The sequence below is a fragment of the Chelonoidis abingdonii genome, chromosome 6 (genome assembly GCF_003597395.2).
Source record: "Chelonoidis abingdonii isolate Lonesome George chromosome 6, CheloAbing_2.0, whole genome shotgun sequence".
Classification (NCBI taxonomy): Eukaryota; Metazoa; Chordata; order Testudines; family Testudinidae; genus Chelonoidis; species Chelonoidis abingdonii.
Genome location: NC_133774.1, coordinates 101469999 through 101489515, shown reverse-complemented (window position 1 = coordinate 101489515; position 19517 = coordinate 101469999). Strand labels below are relative to the sequence as shown.

The 19517-nt window shown below is 40.1% G+C and overlaps 1 protein-coding gene across 2 annotated transcripts in view; it reads right to left on the bottom strand.

Annotated features, from left to right (window-relative positions):
• Positions 1-19517, bottom strand: part of PCSK5 (proprotein convertase subtilisin/kexin type 5) — a 297459-nt gene that overhangs the window by 152265 nt on the left and 125677 nt on the right. For both annotated transcript variants that reach the window (XM_032774960.2, XM_032774962.2), the window contains exon 8: positions 7080-7292. In XM_032774960.2, coding sequence (XP_032630851.1) covers positions 7080-7292 — 213 coding nt within the window. The remainder of the gene's footprint in view (positions 1-7079; positions 7293-19517) is intronic.

Sequence of the window (19517 nt, the reverse complement as noted above, 5' to 3'; positions counted from 1 at the left end):
TCAAATGATAATTGTTTTAAAGGAGTACATTTTTCAACAGGCCTGTACTTGGCTTCCACTTATCTGTGTCCCAAATTGTGGCTTTATACACTTGTGCCTGCACTTTGCAGCTGCTCCTGCAAACATCTGATAACAATTGTAGCACTGAACTATTTAAAAGGAATATGTGCACAGTCTTTGGATCTGAAAAGGCAAGTGTACTTTGTGCATGCACAGTGGGAGTCAAAAGTTGAAAATCCAGTCTAAAATATGCAACAGAGATTTTTGACAGATGCAGTACAATATAGTAATAACTAATATGTATTCTTGGCCTCATCCTTAATGCAGTCTTAGCACAGGACATTAATGTAAGTGGGAGTTTTGACTGTGTAAGAACTGCTGGCTAGAACTGTACAAGGCAGATTCTTGTGTCACTTACTTTAATGTAAATGTAAATTCCATATCTTCATCATAGTAAATGAGATCAGAGACTTGCCTATGTTACTAAAACAATTCTGATTATACCAGATTGAAAAAGAACAATTCTAGCACGTGGCATGTTTGCGAGGATGAAAAAAACATATAAAGGGGAAAAAAAGTATGGTTATCCACAAAGAATATTTTCTTAGGACAAGATGAAACTAGGAGATATCTGTATCAGCTTTTACATACCTCCTCTCTCAACTCGCCATACTATCGAGTGCCTTTTTAGAACACCCAATACCACTAGCATTTTTGCTTGTATGGGGACTGTTTACTTATCCAACTCAGAAGGTGCCAATAATACAAACTGGATAGGAATACAACATAATCAGCACAAACTCATATGCTGATTTCACTGAGATTTTTCAAACTCCTGTCTCTGCTTAATTCTGCTTTGTATTTGTACAATCTGACACTATAAAGCAGATGAGACAGAAGAACAATGTGCTGTCACTTAGCGATATTTCTGTAGTACTATATTGTTAAAAACTCATAATATACTGGGGGCTCAACTCTACCCTCAGTTACAATGAAATAAATGAGGAATATCGTCATTTAAATCAGTTACCCTAATGTAAATCTTCTGTGAGATCAGAATCAGGCACTAGAATATTTATGGTGGATTTTTATGGTGGATTGTGTTTTATAACATATCTTCTCCTTTCTTAAAAGCAAGAATCTCATACACACAATACAGCAAGCTGAACTATCACATCTGATTAGACTGACCTATAGGAAAGTCACTAATCTTAAGAAAGCTGCTGCTGCTATTCCACATGAGGAAGCCATCAAGTCCTTTCTATCTAATTTCCTTTTGTGGGTGGGTATGAAGTACAGGCTTCAGGACAGGATTAAATTGAATTATATACAAATGTCAATCTTTATTTTTTTCCATTGTTATTTGCTATTTATATATATACAGCACCAACAATGTCCTGGTCAGTTTGTGGAAAAAAATGATGAGGTCTCTGTCTCAAAGGACTGACTATCTAAGTAGACAATACAAAAACTAAGGATGGGAGACATGAGGCAGCAAAAAGCTGTATGATTTCATAATGAAATTGAATTTGCATCATCTTAGCGCCATGATTTTTTGGCTTTGTATAGAAGTTTTCTACATTTTCTGGTGATGATTTTCACTTGTGTGTATTAGTCAAAATGTCTGCCGGGGGCATTAGGGTTAATAGGTCTTTTGGAAAAGGTGTGTTATAGTGAGCAAGTCAGAGAAGAGAGAGGCGATATTAAGATTATCCTTATCCTTAACCCTATAATGATGGTTTACTACAGATATGAAAGAGAGAATGATGGGGGAGAAGGTCATCATTCTATGTGTGCGCTCAGAGGACACTGATTGATAGGTTACAGCTGTTACTTGTAACTCTTAAATTCTTTCAGTTAAAGGGTTGGTTCTGCAAATTCACCTCATCTCTCTTTAGAGATGACCTTAGAGTAATATAAGAACTAACACAAATGTTGTCCAAAGGAAAGTGACTGGTTTGTATACAATACTGTGGGAGAAAGCTATTTCCTGCACTCAGTGAACAATGTTTTTCTTTGTTATTGGAAGTGTCAGAGGGGATTACGCTTGCTTGAGGTACCAGCTACCAGCAGTAAAACATCCTGAGGAGAGGTTATGGACCTCACGAGTCAACTGGTAATAAAGTGCAACACAGAAGAAGAGGAAAAGGCCTTTGATGGAATATTTAGGGCCTGATTCTCCACTGTGTGAAATCAGTGGAGTTACACTGGTATAAAACTGAAATAACTCTGTGGAGAATCAGGCCCCTACAGTGTGGCCATTAAGCGAACAGATGGTGGTTTGAACAAGAGTAGCCAGGATCAGAACTGGGCCATGATAAGCAGAGAATCGAGGGAGTACTGTAATCTCCTATGGCAGCTGGCACTGCACATGCCTTAAATGATTAACATGTATGCAGCTGGATCAGCCCACGGTTATTGGATCACTGGAGATACCAGCTGCCAGACCCAATTCTCAGAACTAATGAGCACTCACAGAATTCATTGACTTCAACTAAAAGCAGCATTTCTTCATCTCCACTGAAAAGCAGGCTCTGGATGTCTCAAATTGGCATTCTAAATTAAGTAAAATGGCACTTTTGAAAATGTAGATCTTAATATCTTTGCCATATAAGCCTTTATATAAAATGGGCATCAAATATCCCTAATTCACCAGGCTAAATTTACATTTGCAAAACACTTTGGGATCTTTGGAAGTAGGGCAATATATATATAAATTTTAAAAGCTATGTAGGATTAAATATCTGTAGACAACATTTTATTTAACCTTATTCTCATGATTCAACTTACAAGTAAATTTACAATAATGGAAGTGTGATAATAACAAAAATGTGTGGAGGTAGTTTTGGTTCAGAAGTGAGGGACATCTCAGAAGTAAGCAATATAAATGCCCTGATGTAATGAGATTGTTTAAGTGTAAACACAGGGAGTAAGTCTTATCTAAAAGAATGGAAGAAAATGATTGAGAAAACTATGATTGAAGAAGAATGGGAGGATTGCACAAGATGTAACACAAGTCAGGCTGGAGAAAGAATGTAAGCAGAAAAACATGAACGATATTGCGAAGAGTTTAAGAATGTTTTGCTAGATGATCCCAAAGTCACAATTCCACAATCAAGAAAGAAGGTTACACTGGCTAAAAAACCAGCCTGGCTAAGAGGGGAAATGAAAGCATTGATATATAATATAAAACAAATGTAAAAAAGTTGATAGCAATGAATATAAATTAGAAGTTAGAAATTTGACAAGGGAAGTAAAAGGACATAAGTGGAAATTTATAGTCAGGCTATAGATTCTATAGCAAGGAGAAGAAAGAGGAGTATTTTAAGTGTATCTGGAACAAAAGCAACCCTAAAAATGATGTTGATCTATTACTTAATGGAAATGGCAGAATTACAAATAACATCACAGAAAAGGCAGAAGCATCCAATAAATATCTCTATAGTTGGGAAAAAGACAGAAGATGCATTCATCTCATTTGATGATAGAATACTTTCCATTCCAACAGTAACTAAAGAGGATGTTCTGCAGCAGCTACCCTGGCCAAGGAGCTTCCTGGTCTGTTAAGTGGGCTGTGAAAGTTGGTTTTCAATAATCTTGAAACACTGAGGAAGTTCAAGAGGACCAGAAGAAAGCTACTGTTGCATCAATATTTTAAAAGGATAAACTGGATTACTTTCTTAAATAGATTAAAATTTGCTAACTGATATCTCAAAATTTAATAGTAAATGGGGAATCATCACTAGGCAGGTATGTTTCTAATGAGGTCCCACAAGGATCAATTTTTGGACCCATACTATTAAATATTTATCAATAATCTGGAAGAAAACATAAAATCATTACTCAATAAAGTTTGCAGATGACACTAAACTGGGGAAGTGGAAATAATGAAGAGGACAGGACACTGACACAGAGTGATCTGCATTGCTGGGTAAACTGGGTGCAAGCAAACAATCTGTTTTTATATGGCCAACGGTAATGCCATGCCTCTAGCAACCAATAACTTAGGCCATACTTACAAGATGGGGAACATTATCATGCAAAATAGTGATTCTGAAAAAGACTTGACATTCATGGTGGCTAATCAGATGAACATGAGCTTGCATGAGCTGTGCCTAAAAAGGCTAATGAAATTCTTGGACGTATATGTGCCGCTAGCAGACCAGATGCCAGCTCATGCCAGAGTCCCAGGCCAATTCACTTGCGTATTAGTTTAGATCAAAGTAACTGTTAAATGTATAAGAGTGTGTATGTATATGATGTTTAAACGTTATGAAAACTAATGGAATGTTAGTTACATTGTTTCACTTATCTGTATCCTGTTATAATGTAATAGCAAACACTTACATTGTGTGTACCCCTGTAACTAAATAACCCATCAAACAAGAAGAGACCTTGTGGAATGCAAATGAAGAACTCTTAACAGAAAAGTGCTAATTTCAAAACAAATAGTCATTGTGCGTGATGACTCTAACTGCTTTCCTCACTTTCTGCAATCAAAAGAAAAACCCACATGGGGAGTGACCCATTCAGCTCAGTTTTCTGTGAGAAGAAGCTATAAGAATGGATTTAATGAAAGAGCCTTCCCCTCTGGACTGTTTGGATTCTAACAAGGCAGAATGACTGAATGAGAAGATGGAGATCCAGAGTTATTCTGGGTAGCCCTTACAGACTTTGGGGAAATTGGCAGATTACTATCTTTCTGCTACCATTTGGAATTATAGACGGTGACTCACCTGTACATATATTTTACCCGTGTTAACCTCTCAGTAATTTTCATTTCCTTTTTGTAGCTAATAAATCTTTAGTGAGTTTACTATAGAATTGGCTGCCACCATTGTCTTGGGTGTAAGATCCACAGTACCAATTGATCTGAGGTAAGTGACTGGTCTCCTGAGACGGGGAGCAGCCTAAATGTGACATGACCTTTGGTGTAAGTGACCATTTATGACTAAGTCTGGTTTGTCTGGGCGGCAAGACAGAGTGGAGCATCTAAGGGACTGTCTGTGACTCCATCGTAGGACTGGTATAGTGATCCAGGAGCTCACAGTTGGTACTGGTTTGGTGACACTGAATTATAGAACACATCACCAGCTTGGGGTGTCTTCCCTGTTTTCTGACAGTCTGCCCTGGGGTAGGCACTCACAGTTGTGAGCCACCCCAGAGAGCACGACAATATAAATAGGAGAATATCAAGTGATATATGAATCCGTATATCTGGTACTGTGAATGGTGACTGCTCTTGGACTACTGTGTCCAGTTCTGGTGTCCACACGTAATGTAGAAACAACGGAGAGGGTTGAGAGAGGAGCTCAATCTATTTAGCTTATCAAAGAGAGTTAAGGCATGACTTGATCATAGTCCATAAGAACTACACCAAGAACAGAAATTTGATAATAGAGAGCTCTTCAATCTGGCAGACAAAAGTATAACAAGATCCAACAACTGGAAACTGATGCTAGACAAATCCAGACTAGAAATAAGGCACCAATTTTTAACAGGGAGGGTAATGAACTATTAACAACTTGGACTTGAAGCAGGAATTATTTCAGGGAAGTCCGGTTGTATGAGTCATGCAAGAGCATTGACTAAATGATCACAATGATCCCTTCTGAACTTAAAATTCATGAATCTATTAATTTTATTGAACTTTGAAAAAAGGTTAGCACAGGTCTTTGAAAGGATCGTATGGGAAATTTGATCACAGAAGTGAGTATTGCTAGAAAATGGAATGACTTCTTTGCTTTACTATCTCTCGGGGAGAACAAGGAGAGACGCCAGAAACAGAGATAAAGTTTTTGTGGAGAGAAGCAAAGAGAGAACAGAAAAATTACTGGAATGAAGAGTTACCTCAGAACAAGTTATTTTTTTTATTTTTAAATTAGATCATCTGAAAATAGGGAAGATTCCAGTAAGGGATGGCCAGCATCCCAGAATCTTGAAAGACAGACCAGATCGTATTTAAATTTTTAAAAAAAGCTAGAGCAGGAATTTTTAACTCCTCATTAGCAATAAGAAAAGAACTGGAAATAAGGTATCATGAAACCAATGCTTAAGCAGGGAGCAAGGAAAGATTCTAGCCAATATAAGTTATATTCAGTATTAGAAAAGCACCTTGTGATTTTTTATTATGAAGAGCACAGTGAACAGGTATAGATTGGTCAACGATAAGCCAGCAGAAAGGCCGTGCTTAATGAATCTGATAATATTTTTGAGGGAGTGACAATAATGGTTTGAGAAGAGTAAGGGGCAAAACAGAAGTTGACAGACTATCTGAACTTCAGGAGGGCTCTCCAATTAAAAAATAAAGACCAGTAATGATGGTAAGAATAGTGGAATTCTTCTGTGGAATAAAAAACCAGCCATGGCCAGAAATTAATTGAAAAGAGCCATAGCTTGAGAAGGAATGAGATGGCAAATAGCGCAGGAGAGATAAGCATCGAACATAATTTTACTTACTGTGTATCAGCTACCAGGACTAGGCAGCAATACGAATGACAACTGAGGGAGAATGAATACAAAAGATGAAGGGTCCCAATAATCTGAAATAAACGGGGATGTGGACTGGAAAATGGCTTCTATAACTGCACATTTAAAAATGAAAAATAACAAGGACTGGATAAAATATACCAAAAGGAGATTTGCTCGGAGGTCTGGTGATATGCTACAACGTGTTGGTCAGGAAAATAATCTTTATGGATGACAGCAGAGAGACTCTGCTCAGAGTTTGGACGCAGTTAGGAAAGCAGAAAGAATATAGGACACATAGTGGAAGTGAGAGGAGAAATCAGTCTCTGTCACAAGGGTTAGTAAGACCATACCTGATGTATTGTGTAGAATTATGGATGTCAGAATAAAAGAGGCTGAAGGAGCTACAAACAGTGGCAGAAATTTACATTCAAATTCTTGGTCCAAAACTTATATACAAATATATATCATATTGACCAAGGATGAACATTTTTCATAAAAGCCCACATGTAGACACAAAAGCCTAGTAGTCATTTTGCCCTCCCCTATCATTATAGAAGATACAAAACCACATACAATTAAAATAGCATTACAAAAAAGCAAACACATACTATTTTCTTGTCGTAGGATTCCCCACTGCTGTAAGTCGTAGCTAGGGTGGATGCACATTCTTCCAGATACCAAGGTTTTTTTCCGCTTTCAGCTGTGCTGCTTATGGAAATAGTGTAGATGCTATTGGTGTAGCCATCGCAGGAGCAATGGTCCTTACTTCTTCCACCATTTCCAGACGCCCAAACAAAAATGGAACCTAACTTATTTCGTCCCTGTTTACAAACAATAGGAAAGATTTGATTAATATTTTTTTTTCTTGGTAAGCATGTGGGCCCTTACTCCAAATCTTGCCCCCCTTAAAAAGACAAAAGAGCTCACTGTGAAAGATTGTGAAAAAAAACAACAGAGTTTAGCTGAGGTAAGAGCTAACCCTCACAAATTCAAACCATGAGTGAGATGAATAAACATGACCTTAAAAACAAAAATTAAATTCAGATTCTATTTGTAGGTCTGGGTCTATTCTGTCCAGCCTTACAAAGAGAAATGCAGAAGACACACAACATGCATTAAATGTATCATACTGGATTTAAATAGTAAACAAACAAACAATCAAAAGAAAAGCATGTTGTAGCTACAAACAGAACCAATTGTTTATAAGGGTTCTCCTGAATGTCTCATTCTGGAATTACCAAGTGATGCCATGTACTGTTTGAGTAATATCAAGTACCAGGAACCACAATGGAGCAGTTGCACAAATGTTATAAATGGTAAATGTAAAACAAAAATGGACAGGCAAGGATCGCTTTGTTAATAGATTAGCATTAAGCACTATGGCCCCGCATCAGTAGTCTAACTGAAGTTAGGCACACGCTTAAGTAAATTGCTGAATGAGGACCTAAAACAGATATACATATTAAGAAAATTTAATAGGTGAGTCTAAATAAATTTAGTGGGAGTAAAAATGAATCCATAATTATTTTGGTGTTCTCAATTTGGTGTTGATGTAAAGGGTGAAGATGATCAACATGCTGCATGCCTGCTGTCTAGCAGGGAACTGTGGTTTTCCATATTCCAGGCACTTCATGCAGACAGACAAACAGGTTAACATATAAGGTTCCCATAATTTACATAATCTAAATACATTCACTGACTGTTAGCAAACACTATGATATTAATTAGGATAGAGATTTTAATCAAAGGAGTAAATATGTCTTTAATTCTAGTTCTGAAAAATGACATCATTTTGTTATTTATTAATTCTTTTGAGGGCAAAGGAAAAAGCCCAAGGGTTACAATTAAGTTAATAGCCTAATTTATATCTTATTTGTTTGCAGCACATCATGCAATATATGGTTTGTATAAGTGGTAGAGTCATTCCTATGTATGATGAACTAATGTTATGCCACATGCCACTTCGGTTTCTGTGATCATGAATAAATTACTAGTACATATGTTTTGGTTTTTTTTAAACAAAGTGGATTTGTGTGCTGCAAATGACACAAAGACAGCTGTTGGATATCTACCAAGAGAATCTTAAACAATTAGCAATTCAAAGATTCATCTAATCCAGATGCACAGGGGGTTTTCATTAGTGCATTTTTTGCTGAGCATAATAGAGCCTAAATCAATGTAAGAAAAAAAAAAACGTGGTTCATGATTCTGGCAGATATATGTGTTTCAATTCACAAACATTGATGAGTTTCACTTTGTGAGTTTAATAAAAGTTCAGTACCTGTAGAGATTCTTCTCCTCAACACAATAACTTAAATATCAAATTCTCCTTGCTAGTGTTTACATAAGGTTATGCCTTTAAAATGCAATTTTTCATTAAAAAACATTTCAAACAGAGGAAAAAATATCCCAGGGTGCCAAGTTAAATGTACTACGAAATCCACATGCTCCTGACAAGACCAGTCCAGCCAGCCAGGAAGTATAACTATTTCAATTTCTTTTTCTTTCTTTGGCTGATCTGAGCTGCTTCAGTGATAAAAAGGTACATTACAATATAGTTGTTTAAAAGACTGGAGCAGTACTGGACTTTTCGCAGGGCTTCAATTCAAGCAACGAACACCACAGCATCTGATTTTGACATTATTTTCACACATACACAAATGGTAGTACTAGCAACATGATGCTGGGCAAACTTTGTTGTTGCTCTTATCAAGTGCACCCATGCCCCAGCAGACCACTCATATAACAGTGCCGCTTCTGAACAAGGAAAGATCAGTTCATTGTGTTCCCTGCTCCATCATCGCTCTGTCTTTACATCTGGATCAGAGCAGTAGATCTGGTTCCGTCCGTTTATTTCTTCCAGGTCTCATCTCCCTCTGTGTGAACCCAAGAGAGAGCAACATCACCTTGCTGTTTTCTGTTCTCCTTTTTCGCAACCCTTTTACCTTTTAGGGCATGACCCAAGGCTGAGAGAAGTCAATGGCAGTCTTTCCACTGAATTCCATGGGCTTTATATCAGACCTATGAACTATTGCTTGTCTCATTCATTCTGTCCATCTGTCCTCTAGTCATCTCTCTCTCTAACTTTGTTCTTGCTCCCTCTCCCCCTTCCTGAAATAGTGACTGAGGGAAAAGTAGTTTATGCTTGAGAATACCTGCAAGTTTGAGGCAGATTGATGACACAGAGAGCATCCATCTACTGCCTCAACTCACTCCATCATCCCCATGGATTTGAGGTTCAGGAGCTTCTTTAGGATTGAGAGGGGACTGGAAGATCATGCCAAAGAGCTGCTGTTCATTCCTTTTTACTATGATCCTGGATGATTTCTGCTGATTACATTAGCCTCTAACCATTGGTACCCTCTTTATTCCAGTGCTAAGCTACCTCACTCTCCTCCTTTAAATCCCTCCTCAAAGTTCACTTTAAACTACTTTGTCGCTGCTAGTTTTCACTCTAGAGTGATGTCCACACTTCTGTCTGGCCCTACAATATTCTTATGTGATACAGCATGGCCAGAGGGCAGCAGGAGAGGGTTAGAAGGGAGCCTTATTCCCTGTAAGGGGAAGAAAGTTTGCTATAGATTAACTAGAGCACCTGAAGCCAATTAGAGCACCTGCAGTCACTCACATGATCAAAACACATGCTTCAATCAGACAGTGTGGGAGTTGGAGCAGAAAGGATTGGTGTTGGAGCAGAGAACAGTTTGGAGGAGTTGGAGCAGAAGGGATTGGTCTTGGAGCAGAGAACAGTTTGAAGGGAAGCAGAGGACAGTTTAGAGAAGTGCTGCGGTGGGCTAAGAAGTCCTAGACCCTAGGTAAGGGGCACCTGGCTTGTGCAGAAAGCCCCCACAAGCTGAAGGGCAGGAGAGGGAAGTAGCCCAGGGGAAGGAACCGTCAGTTCAAGTGGTTCCCCACTATCCTCAGGGCCCCTGGTCTGGGACCTGGAGTAGAGGGCGGGTCCAGGTCCCTCCCTCTCCACTCCCCTCCTCTAGGACACTAGTGGGGCAACTAATATTCCAATTTAGGGGCAAGAAATGGTGCCCTGAACCCCCCTCAAAGAAGAGAAAGCATGAGACCCATCATAATAGTGCCGGCAATTTGCCACACTTATCAAATGAACAAAAAGCAAGAGAAAATAACTCCTGTATCTCCCCCAACCCCCCCACCCCACTCTACTGTATATATCAGAACAAGCAGTGTATGCAATACAAAATTGGGTTTTCAACAAAAATTGATGGCTTTTGCAGAATTTTTTTCATTTTTCATTAAACCCTACCTCTCCAACCCCTCAAAACAAAAGTTTCTGTATTTTGGTCAAAAAATGAAATATATCAATTTGGATATACCGTTGCAATGCCTCATGAGAGTTATTGTTCACATACCTCACATCCCCTTTCTCCCCTACAAGTCATATTCTCCAGCTGGACTTCATCTCCCATGTAGCACTGCAGGGACTACCATGATACACCGCCTCTGCTCACCAAGAGGTGAGGCCATGGTCTGTCCTGGGAGATGTTGTCCAATAAGAGAGGCCATGCTATAAAGGAGAATGAGAATGTGAGGCACGCACACTACAACTCCCATCAGGCGCCACAAGAGCATTTTGGAATATAACTATTTCCATTTTTTGTTTTTCATCAAAAAGTTAAACATGACTTTGTTTCCATTTTTGTAGAAATTATCCACAGGAAAAAATATTTTTCTGGTCAGCTCAAATGGCTGCATTTGGCTAATTTGGGCACAGATCCTATAACCCCTATGCATGTGATTCACCCTGTTACTACAATTACTGCAGTGGAATTTCTCAGCAAACCAAAGATTGCTCTCATGAGGAAAGTGTTGCAGGAACAGGCCTCAAATTATTAGTTCCTCTGTCCAGGGAAAGGTGTCTTATTTCTGTAAAGCATTAGTACGTTGATAGTGCTATAATAAAATAAATAAATAATACTAATAATGTGAAATGAGATTTTTGCAGGTAAAAATAGATATATGAGCAAATTTTGCTCCTGAACAAGATAGAGGGCTGCCAAAAAGGAGGCCCTGACTGTTAGAAATTCTGCAGTGCAATACTTAAAAATAATAAACACCAACTTAAGTTTTATTAATTCATATAAAGCTTTGAAGAACAGGAATAATGACTATTTACATCCCAGGTGACCTTTCTGTTGTGACTTTTTTGGCAAACACTTATGATGTATAAAAAATATACTTCAAAATCAGTTTTCAGAGTAGCAGCTGTGTTAGTCTGTATCCACAAAAAGAACAGGAGTACTTGTGGCACCTTAGAGACTAACAAATTTATTTCAGCATGAGCATCCAAAGAAGTGAGCTGTAGCTCACAAAAGCTCATGCTGAAATAAAGTTGTTAGTCTCTAAGGTGCCACAAGTACTCCTGTTCTTTTTTCAAAATCAGTGTTGCCTTTAAAAAACAAAGGTTCATAATTAATGTTGTTTCCATAAAAAATAAATACCAGGTGCATAGACTAATGGGGGAAAAAAATCCTACCTCTAATCCACATGAAGCAAAGAATTCCAGTTCCTCTAACTTACTGCAATATGGTATATTTAACAACTCAGCATTTCACAGAAAACAATGGAATTTAGCCTTCAGTCTAGACCGTATGCTAAGATCTTGTTCCTAAAAGCTATTTGGCAAAGCAAATGACAGTCTTTAAAAAACAAACAAAAAAAACCAAACAAAAAACTGAATTCAACCTGCCCAAAATAACATGTCAAGTAAGTATGCTCTGGTTTTCATTTACTATCTATTGTTTGATTACTATTTGGTTGTCTCCTTTCCCCTCTACCCTCACACCCCACTTCAATTCACTGGACCCACTCATGCTCAGGAAATTATAAACTTGCTAGTAACTCTAGGTACCAAACAACCTACTCAAAACAACAGCACTAGTTGTCCTACTGTATGTGAACCCAGTTTAAAATTGGTCTCTCTTCAACATATGAAGTTAAATAAGAGACATTTGGACTGTGTTACAAAGTTAAGATAAACACACATGTAACATACTGTAGCTTTTACAATTTGGCTAAATCTACCATCTGTCATGCTCCAGATGCCCAAGGGTGTCAGGACAAAAAGTCTATTCCGGGGCTGCCAAGAGGTTTTGTATCTTTTATTACTTGAAAGCAAAAGTTCTATTTACAGACCATATAGACACACGTTTTTAGACAGAAGCAAAACACTAGTCAGTGATGTGAATTATAGTAGAGAAATGGCATGGGCTGGAATGTGAGTGCAGCAGAACATTCAGAGTGCTCATGCCAATGATGTCAGATAAAAATGCATCAACCATCCCCTCTGGGTACAGAGCTCTGTCTTCTCATGTCTTGCCTTTGCAATAGTATTACTGACTCTTTTCCAAATACTGTAAAGCATTCCACAACCCTACTTGTGGTTGTCAGTGTACTTTTTGAGATGTTCTCCTACTGTTTTTATCTTTGTCACTAGCTTTCAGAAAATGTCTGAATATTGAAAAAAAAAGAAAAAAAAACCCCCAAACCACACAACAAAAATCCTCAGCCTTCAATTCTGACAAGAAAAGAAAAAACGCTTTACTGACATTTAGTGTATCATCAGTCTAGGTACGTGAAGAATTTTACTAAGATATTTTCTGGGTATAGCTGATGTGCACAGACTGTGCATGAGAGCTGCTCTAACTGATACTAGCTGCAAAAGGCCACAGACGGCTGGAAAACAGTGGTGGCACAGGAGCTCACAACATGCCCACTTTCTTCTGGCCATTCCCTTTTCCTTGTACTGCTAGCAGCAGGGAAGGCAAGTGGTGTAAAAGGCTTTTCTGCAGCTCAGCACCACACGAGGATCACTCTTACACTGGTGTGATCCTTTCTGGGCCACTTAATCCAGTTTTAGGGCCAGATTCTTCCAGGAATCAGAGCCAATATGAACATTCTTGTAAAGACACATGGAAAACTTCCTCAACAATATTAAAGGAGCCTCCATTGCTCCAAGTTTATACATTCCTATAGCTTTATTAGTTGATACCTTACTGACAGTCACAGTACACATCACTGTAGAGTGGTTATCTACACACTGTGGTCCATGGACCACTAGTGGTCCACAAGGCATTTCTAAGTAGTCTCTGAAACAACTTCCATTGAATATGTGACGCATGAGCAGGTGAGGCAAGAGGTAGTCCCACCATTCTCAAAAGTTAAAATCATGTATTCATTCACTATTCTACAAACAAGGCTTTCTTACTCTTGCTTGTGCATCTTTGTGTTCTTTTGCCTACGGGTACGTCTACAGTATGAAATTAAATCAAACTTATTCTATTCGAATTTTTGGAAGAGATTTTATACATTCAGTGTTGTGTCTCCCCACTAAAGTGCGTGAATTCGGCGGAGTGCATCCACAGTACCAAGGCTAGTATTGAATGTCAGAGCGGTGCACTGTGGGAAGCTATCTCATAGTTCCCGCAGTCCCCACTGCCCACTGGAATTGTGAGTTAAGCTCCCAGTACATGATGCGCAAAAATATTCTTGCGAGTGTTTCTGTGTGTGTGCCATCACTCACTCCTCCCTCCGTGAAAACTACAGCAGACACCATACTGCCAGCAGACGGTGCAGTACGGTGCACTGCCTGTCTCCTGGTACTAGGAATCCACCTCACATGTCCTCTCATCTTTCTATCTACTCTTTTATCTAACCATTTCCCACCTTTTTTTCAGCTACCATGAACCAAGCAGCACAGCTTCCGCCACAAACTGCTCTCCTGCTCTTGCATCGGTAGCTAATTTTTCCATGTTGTCGGTCCTGGGCTCCCAGGGAAGCTACAGATGGCAACAATTCCCCGCCATTTTTCGACCATCGTGAACTGAGCCGCACAGCTTCTGCCGCAAACTCTGCTCTCCCACTCTTGCAGCTCCAGCGAGCTTCTTGACCGCGTGAAAGCTACAGAAGACAACCACTTACTGCCTTTTATTGGCCATCTCGAACTGAACAGCTCTTCTATGTTTCGTGCCCTTTTTCCAGGATTACCCATGCAGGTGCCATAGCGTGGCAATCATGGAGTCCACTCAGATCTCAGCTTCAGTTTTCACCTTTGTAAATACCTCGTGCATTATCCAGCAGTATGTGCAAGTACCTGCAAAACCGGGCGAGGACGCGACGACAGTGCGATTACTATACTGATGAGGACATGGACACAGACATTCCTAGAAGCATGGCATGTGGTGACTGGGAGATCATGGTGGCATTGGGCCAGGTTCATGCCGTGGAATGCCAATTCTGGGCTTGGGAAACAAGCACAGACTGGTGGGACCGCATAGTGTTGCAGGTCTGGGATGATTCCCAGTGGCTGCAAAACTTTCGTATGCATAGGGCCACTTTCATGGAACTTTGTGACTTGCTGTCCCCTACCCTTAAGTGCAAAGACACCAAAATGAGAGCAGCCCTCACAGTTAAGAAGCCAGTGGCCATAGCACTGTGGAAGCTCGCAATGCATGACAGCTACCGCTTAGTTGGGAATCAGTTTGGAGTGGGCAAATCTACTGTAGGGGCTGCTGTGCTGCAAGTAGCCAACGCAATCATTGACCAGCTGCTATCAAGGGTAGTGACTTTGGGAAATGTACAAACCACTGTGGATGGCTTTAATACGCTGGGGTTCCCTAACTGCAGTGGGGCGATAGATGGAATGCATATCCCCATCTTGGGCCTGGCACATAGTGGCAACCAGTACATAAACCGCAAGGGGTACTTTTCCATGGTGCTGCAAGCACTGGTGGATCACAAGGGATGTTTCACCAACATCAATGTGGGATAGCTGGGAAAGGTGCATGATGCTCGCATCTTCAGGAACTCTGGTCTGTTTGAACAGCTGCAGGAAGGGACTTACTTCCCAGGCCAGAAAATTACTGTTGGGGATGTTGAAATGCTTATGTTATCCTCAGCGACCCAGCCTACCCCTTAATGCCATGGCTCATGAAGCCGTACACAGGCACCCTGGACAGCAGTAAGGAGCAGTTCAACTATAGGCTGAGCAAGTGCAGAATGGTGGTAGAGTGTGCTTTTGGATGTTTGAAAGTGTACTGGTTAGATCTCAGCACAACCAATATTCCAATTGTAATTGCTGCTTGTTGTGTGCTCCACAATATCTGTGAGAGCAAAGGTGAGATGTTTATGGCAGGGTGGGAGGTTGAGGCAACTTGCCTGGTGGCCAATTTTGCATAGTCAGACAACAGGATGATTAGAAGAGTGTAGCAGGGTGCGCTGCGCATCAGAGAAGCTTTGAAAGACAGTTTCATGACTGGGCAGGGTACACTGTGACAGTTGTGTTTGTTTCTCTTGAAGTTACCTGCCCCCTATATATATGAAAGGAAATAAAGTCAAAATTGTTTTAAAACTGTTCTTTATTATTTGTTGCACAATACACTGAGAGAAATCAGAAGGTAGACCGGGGAGTGGGATGGGAGCGGATATTGGGTTAGGGGGGTGGAGGAGGATGGAAGGACAGATCCAGAAACCAAATCAAAAGTTCGTATATGCCAGCTTTCTGCTGCTTGGGCGATCCTCTGGGGTTGAGTATGTGGGTCCCCGTAGCTTCCCCCCCTTGTGTTCTTGGGTGTCTGGGTGAGGAGGCTATGGAACCTGGGGATGAGGGAGGACGGTTATACAAAGGTTGCAGCAGCAGTCTGTGGTCTTACTGCCTTTGCCGCACTAGATCCACCATACAGTGGAGCATGTCAGTTTGCTCCCCCATGAGCTTGACCATAGCATCCTGCCTGGTCTCTTCAAGTTCCTATGCTTTACGGGACTCCACAATTGTTAGGGCCCAGCTGAATGCGTGGAGGCAATCAGTGCGGGAGGACCGCATGAGCTCAGCAACATGTCGTCCAGAGTTCCTTTTTTCCGCCTTCTAATCTGGACCAGTCTCTGAGGTGGAGTAGATAGGGGCCGCATGTGAAGGAGTAGGAAACACACAGGAAGACAGAACCAGTGACCTGGAGAGATTAGAGCAGTGGGAGCTACAGGCAATGAGAGGCAATTTTGTCCTAATACATTTGAAATCCTACACCAGGTAGAGGAAGTAAGTCATGCCGATAGAAAATAGAGAGCAAGGAAAAAGAATCGTAGCTATATGCATGATGTCAAAGTTTATTTTCCTCGTCTCCTTAATTTAGTTCTGAATTGCACCAATTTCTGATCTTAAAACAAAACAGAAATCTAAACAAGAGAAGAAAAAAAGTACAAACGCATTTCACCCTTTATAGGATTTTATACCTTCTTAATATTTACAGTGTCTTTAATAAGTCATTGTGGAAATATTCTATGTACAGGTAATATATAATGTATTGAAGAACTAAAACAGATTATGCATTAACATGGTAATGATGGTGATAGAATATGTGAAGAATATTTCAACATGCTTCTGGTATATTTTTTATTTGTTTCTTTAGTAGAACAACAGGTTCAATAGCTTCAAGCTATTCTGCAGAGCGCTATAATTAGTGCTTAAAGTGCAACCCCCTTCCCACCCACCCCCCAGAAAAGTGCTGGCTGAAACCTGAAATCTGAACCTGTGGAATGCTGAAATGAATTTCCACTTTTCCTAAACAAAATAAAATAAAGCCAGCTACAGGGCTGCCGCATGCATCACAGATTCTGCCTATCTGTTCATGTTATTTATTCATTACGATTCATTATTACTATGAAGAAATAGCATGTTGCATACTGCATTATTGTCCAACAAAAACAAACAAACAAAAAAATCCAGGTTTTCCAAAATATACGTTAAACCAAGAATAGATTTAGGACGAGACACTCTCTGGTTAATAATAGGTAAAGTTCCCTCATCACACAAAGCCCAAGTAAAGAGGCATTGTGCGAGAGCCATGCAGGGTTTGAGTGAGGGATGGAATTCACCTCCCTAACTTACAGCGAGGATTCAGTCAGGTCTTACTGTCCTTGTGCAGTTACCTATTGAATCCCCCTAGACCTGGATCTGTGACCAGCAGATCCATGTAATTATAGACCTAGTGGTGATCACTAAACTCCTATTCCCACCAGGTATTCACAAGTAGTGGAGAGCTCAGCTCCATGGCACATTAGGATGCAGATTCTGCAGCTGCCAACCTGCTCAGCAGCAACACCGTTCAGAGGTGACTTCTGTAGCCCCTGTGCCATGAGTGAATGAAAAATAAATCCACGTGTCTAAGAAAAGTACAAAAGGTAGGTACAGGGATTTCCACAGGGATTGGGGGAAGGAATCCTCTTCCCAGACACAGCAACAGAGATGCTGCTCCATGGCTGCCTTTCTAGACTTAGGGCTGCAGTAGTCCCATGTACGGACTGTCCCCACCACATGGGTGTGGTTGGGGAGAAAGGATGTGATCTGATTTAGTGTCACATTATTGGCCTCACCTTCCTTGCCCTAACCTCACTCTGTAGTGCAGCAAACCCTTGAGTACAAACTGGCACTCTTTGAACTGGCTTCATGAAATCCGGCTCTCTCCACAGGCAGTAGAAACACACAGACTCTGCTGTGCCCAGGTCCCTACAGTTCTGCGGAGAAGGGGGATGAGAGACTTACCCTATTAATTAACTCTGCTGTGTCCGGGTCCCTACAATTCTTACCCCTATTAATTAACCAGATTCTTTTATTATGTAACTGCATCCTCACTGAAATAAGTACATTTTAAACATATGGAAAGGCCCAAATTTTCCCAAAGTGGTCTGTTAATTTTGGCTTCCCAACTTAAGCCTTTTCCTAAGTCAGAGACCTGATGTATTTCATGTTAATCTATTTCAAGTTGGGCACCCAAAATAAGAGGCCACTTTTGAAAAGCTGGCCCTTAGGCCATAATGCTCTTCTGGCTTGTTAGAACAGTTTCCACAAATGTGTGAGGATTTGTAATTAATATAGTCTGTTTCCAATACCCATTGTGACATTGTATGGAAACTGTGGACATATTGAGGTATACTTTCTTGTAACTTTCTTTCCTAGTTTTTCTGCCTTTCGTATGTGTACATCGCATTGAATCTAATGTAGGAACATTTGTTAAAATATTTTATTTTCTGTACACTTTCTTTTTGCACTACATACTGATCATCTGTGGGAAAACTGCATATAACAAATAGTACTGCTATAAAGGAATCTTCTAGTTATTTCCAAAAGAAAACAGAATGCATTGTATGACAGTACATCTAGGCATTATGAAAACTAAACTCTGCTACTTTAATGATTGAAAGACAGTATTTGTAATCTAGGGTGTTTGAGCAGAGCACTGGGAGTTGCCAACTTCATGCAAAGCATAGACTGAAAAAGGATTGCTAGTTTCATGACATGTATGGAGGTTTTCAGCCAATCTGAGTTCTGGTGGGCAGCGTTAATTTGGAATGGACTAGAGCACACCCAGATTTGTTTCAAGAACTGCATCCTGGAAATCAGTGACACTGAAAGGAATTTAGGGGGTCATGCTGAATAACTAATTGAACATGATCTCCCATGCAATTCAGTGGCTGAGAGCAAATCTGATTCCTGGATGCGTAAACTGGGAAATATCTAGTAGGAGTAGGGAAATGATATTACGTTAGATTTCAGCATTAATGAGACCATTACTGAAATACTGTGTCCTGTTCTGTTGTCTAAACTTTTAAAAAAGGATATTGACAAATTGGAAAGGTTTCAGAAAAGAGCTACAAGAATGAGTCAAGGTCTGTAAAATCTTGCCCAACCACGAAAGGGTAAAGAAGCTCAATCTATTCTGTTTACCCCAGAAGAGTGGTGTGGTGTGGTGGTCAATGACAGATCCGTGTAATGCTGTGCAGTGGTGGTCAGTCTAGCGCTACCTATACCATCATCCATAGGCCCCATGCTATGCTGTGCAATGATGCCGCCTTGCCTTAAAATCTATGAACATATACAAATGATGTAGGCCAATGATATTGTCTTATGTTATCAGGAAGTATAGTTGTGATATTAAAACACAAACATCACTACGTGTTTGCAATTACTCTGTCCTTCGGAATAAGCTATCAGAGATATCATCACAACACAATTCACTGTAAAG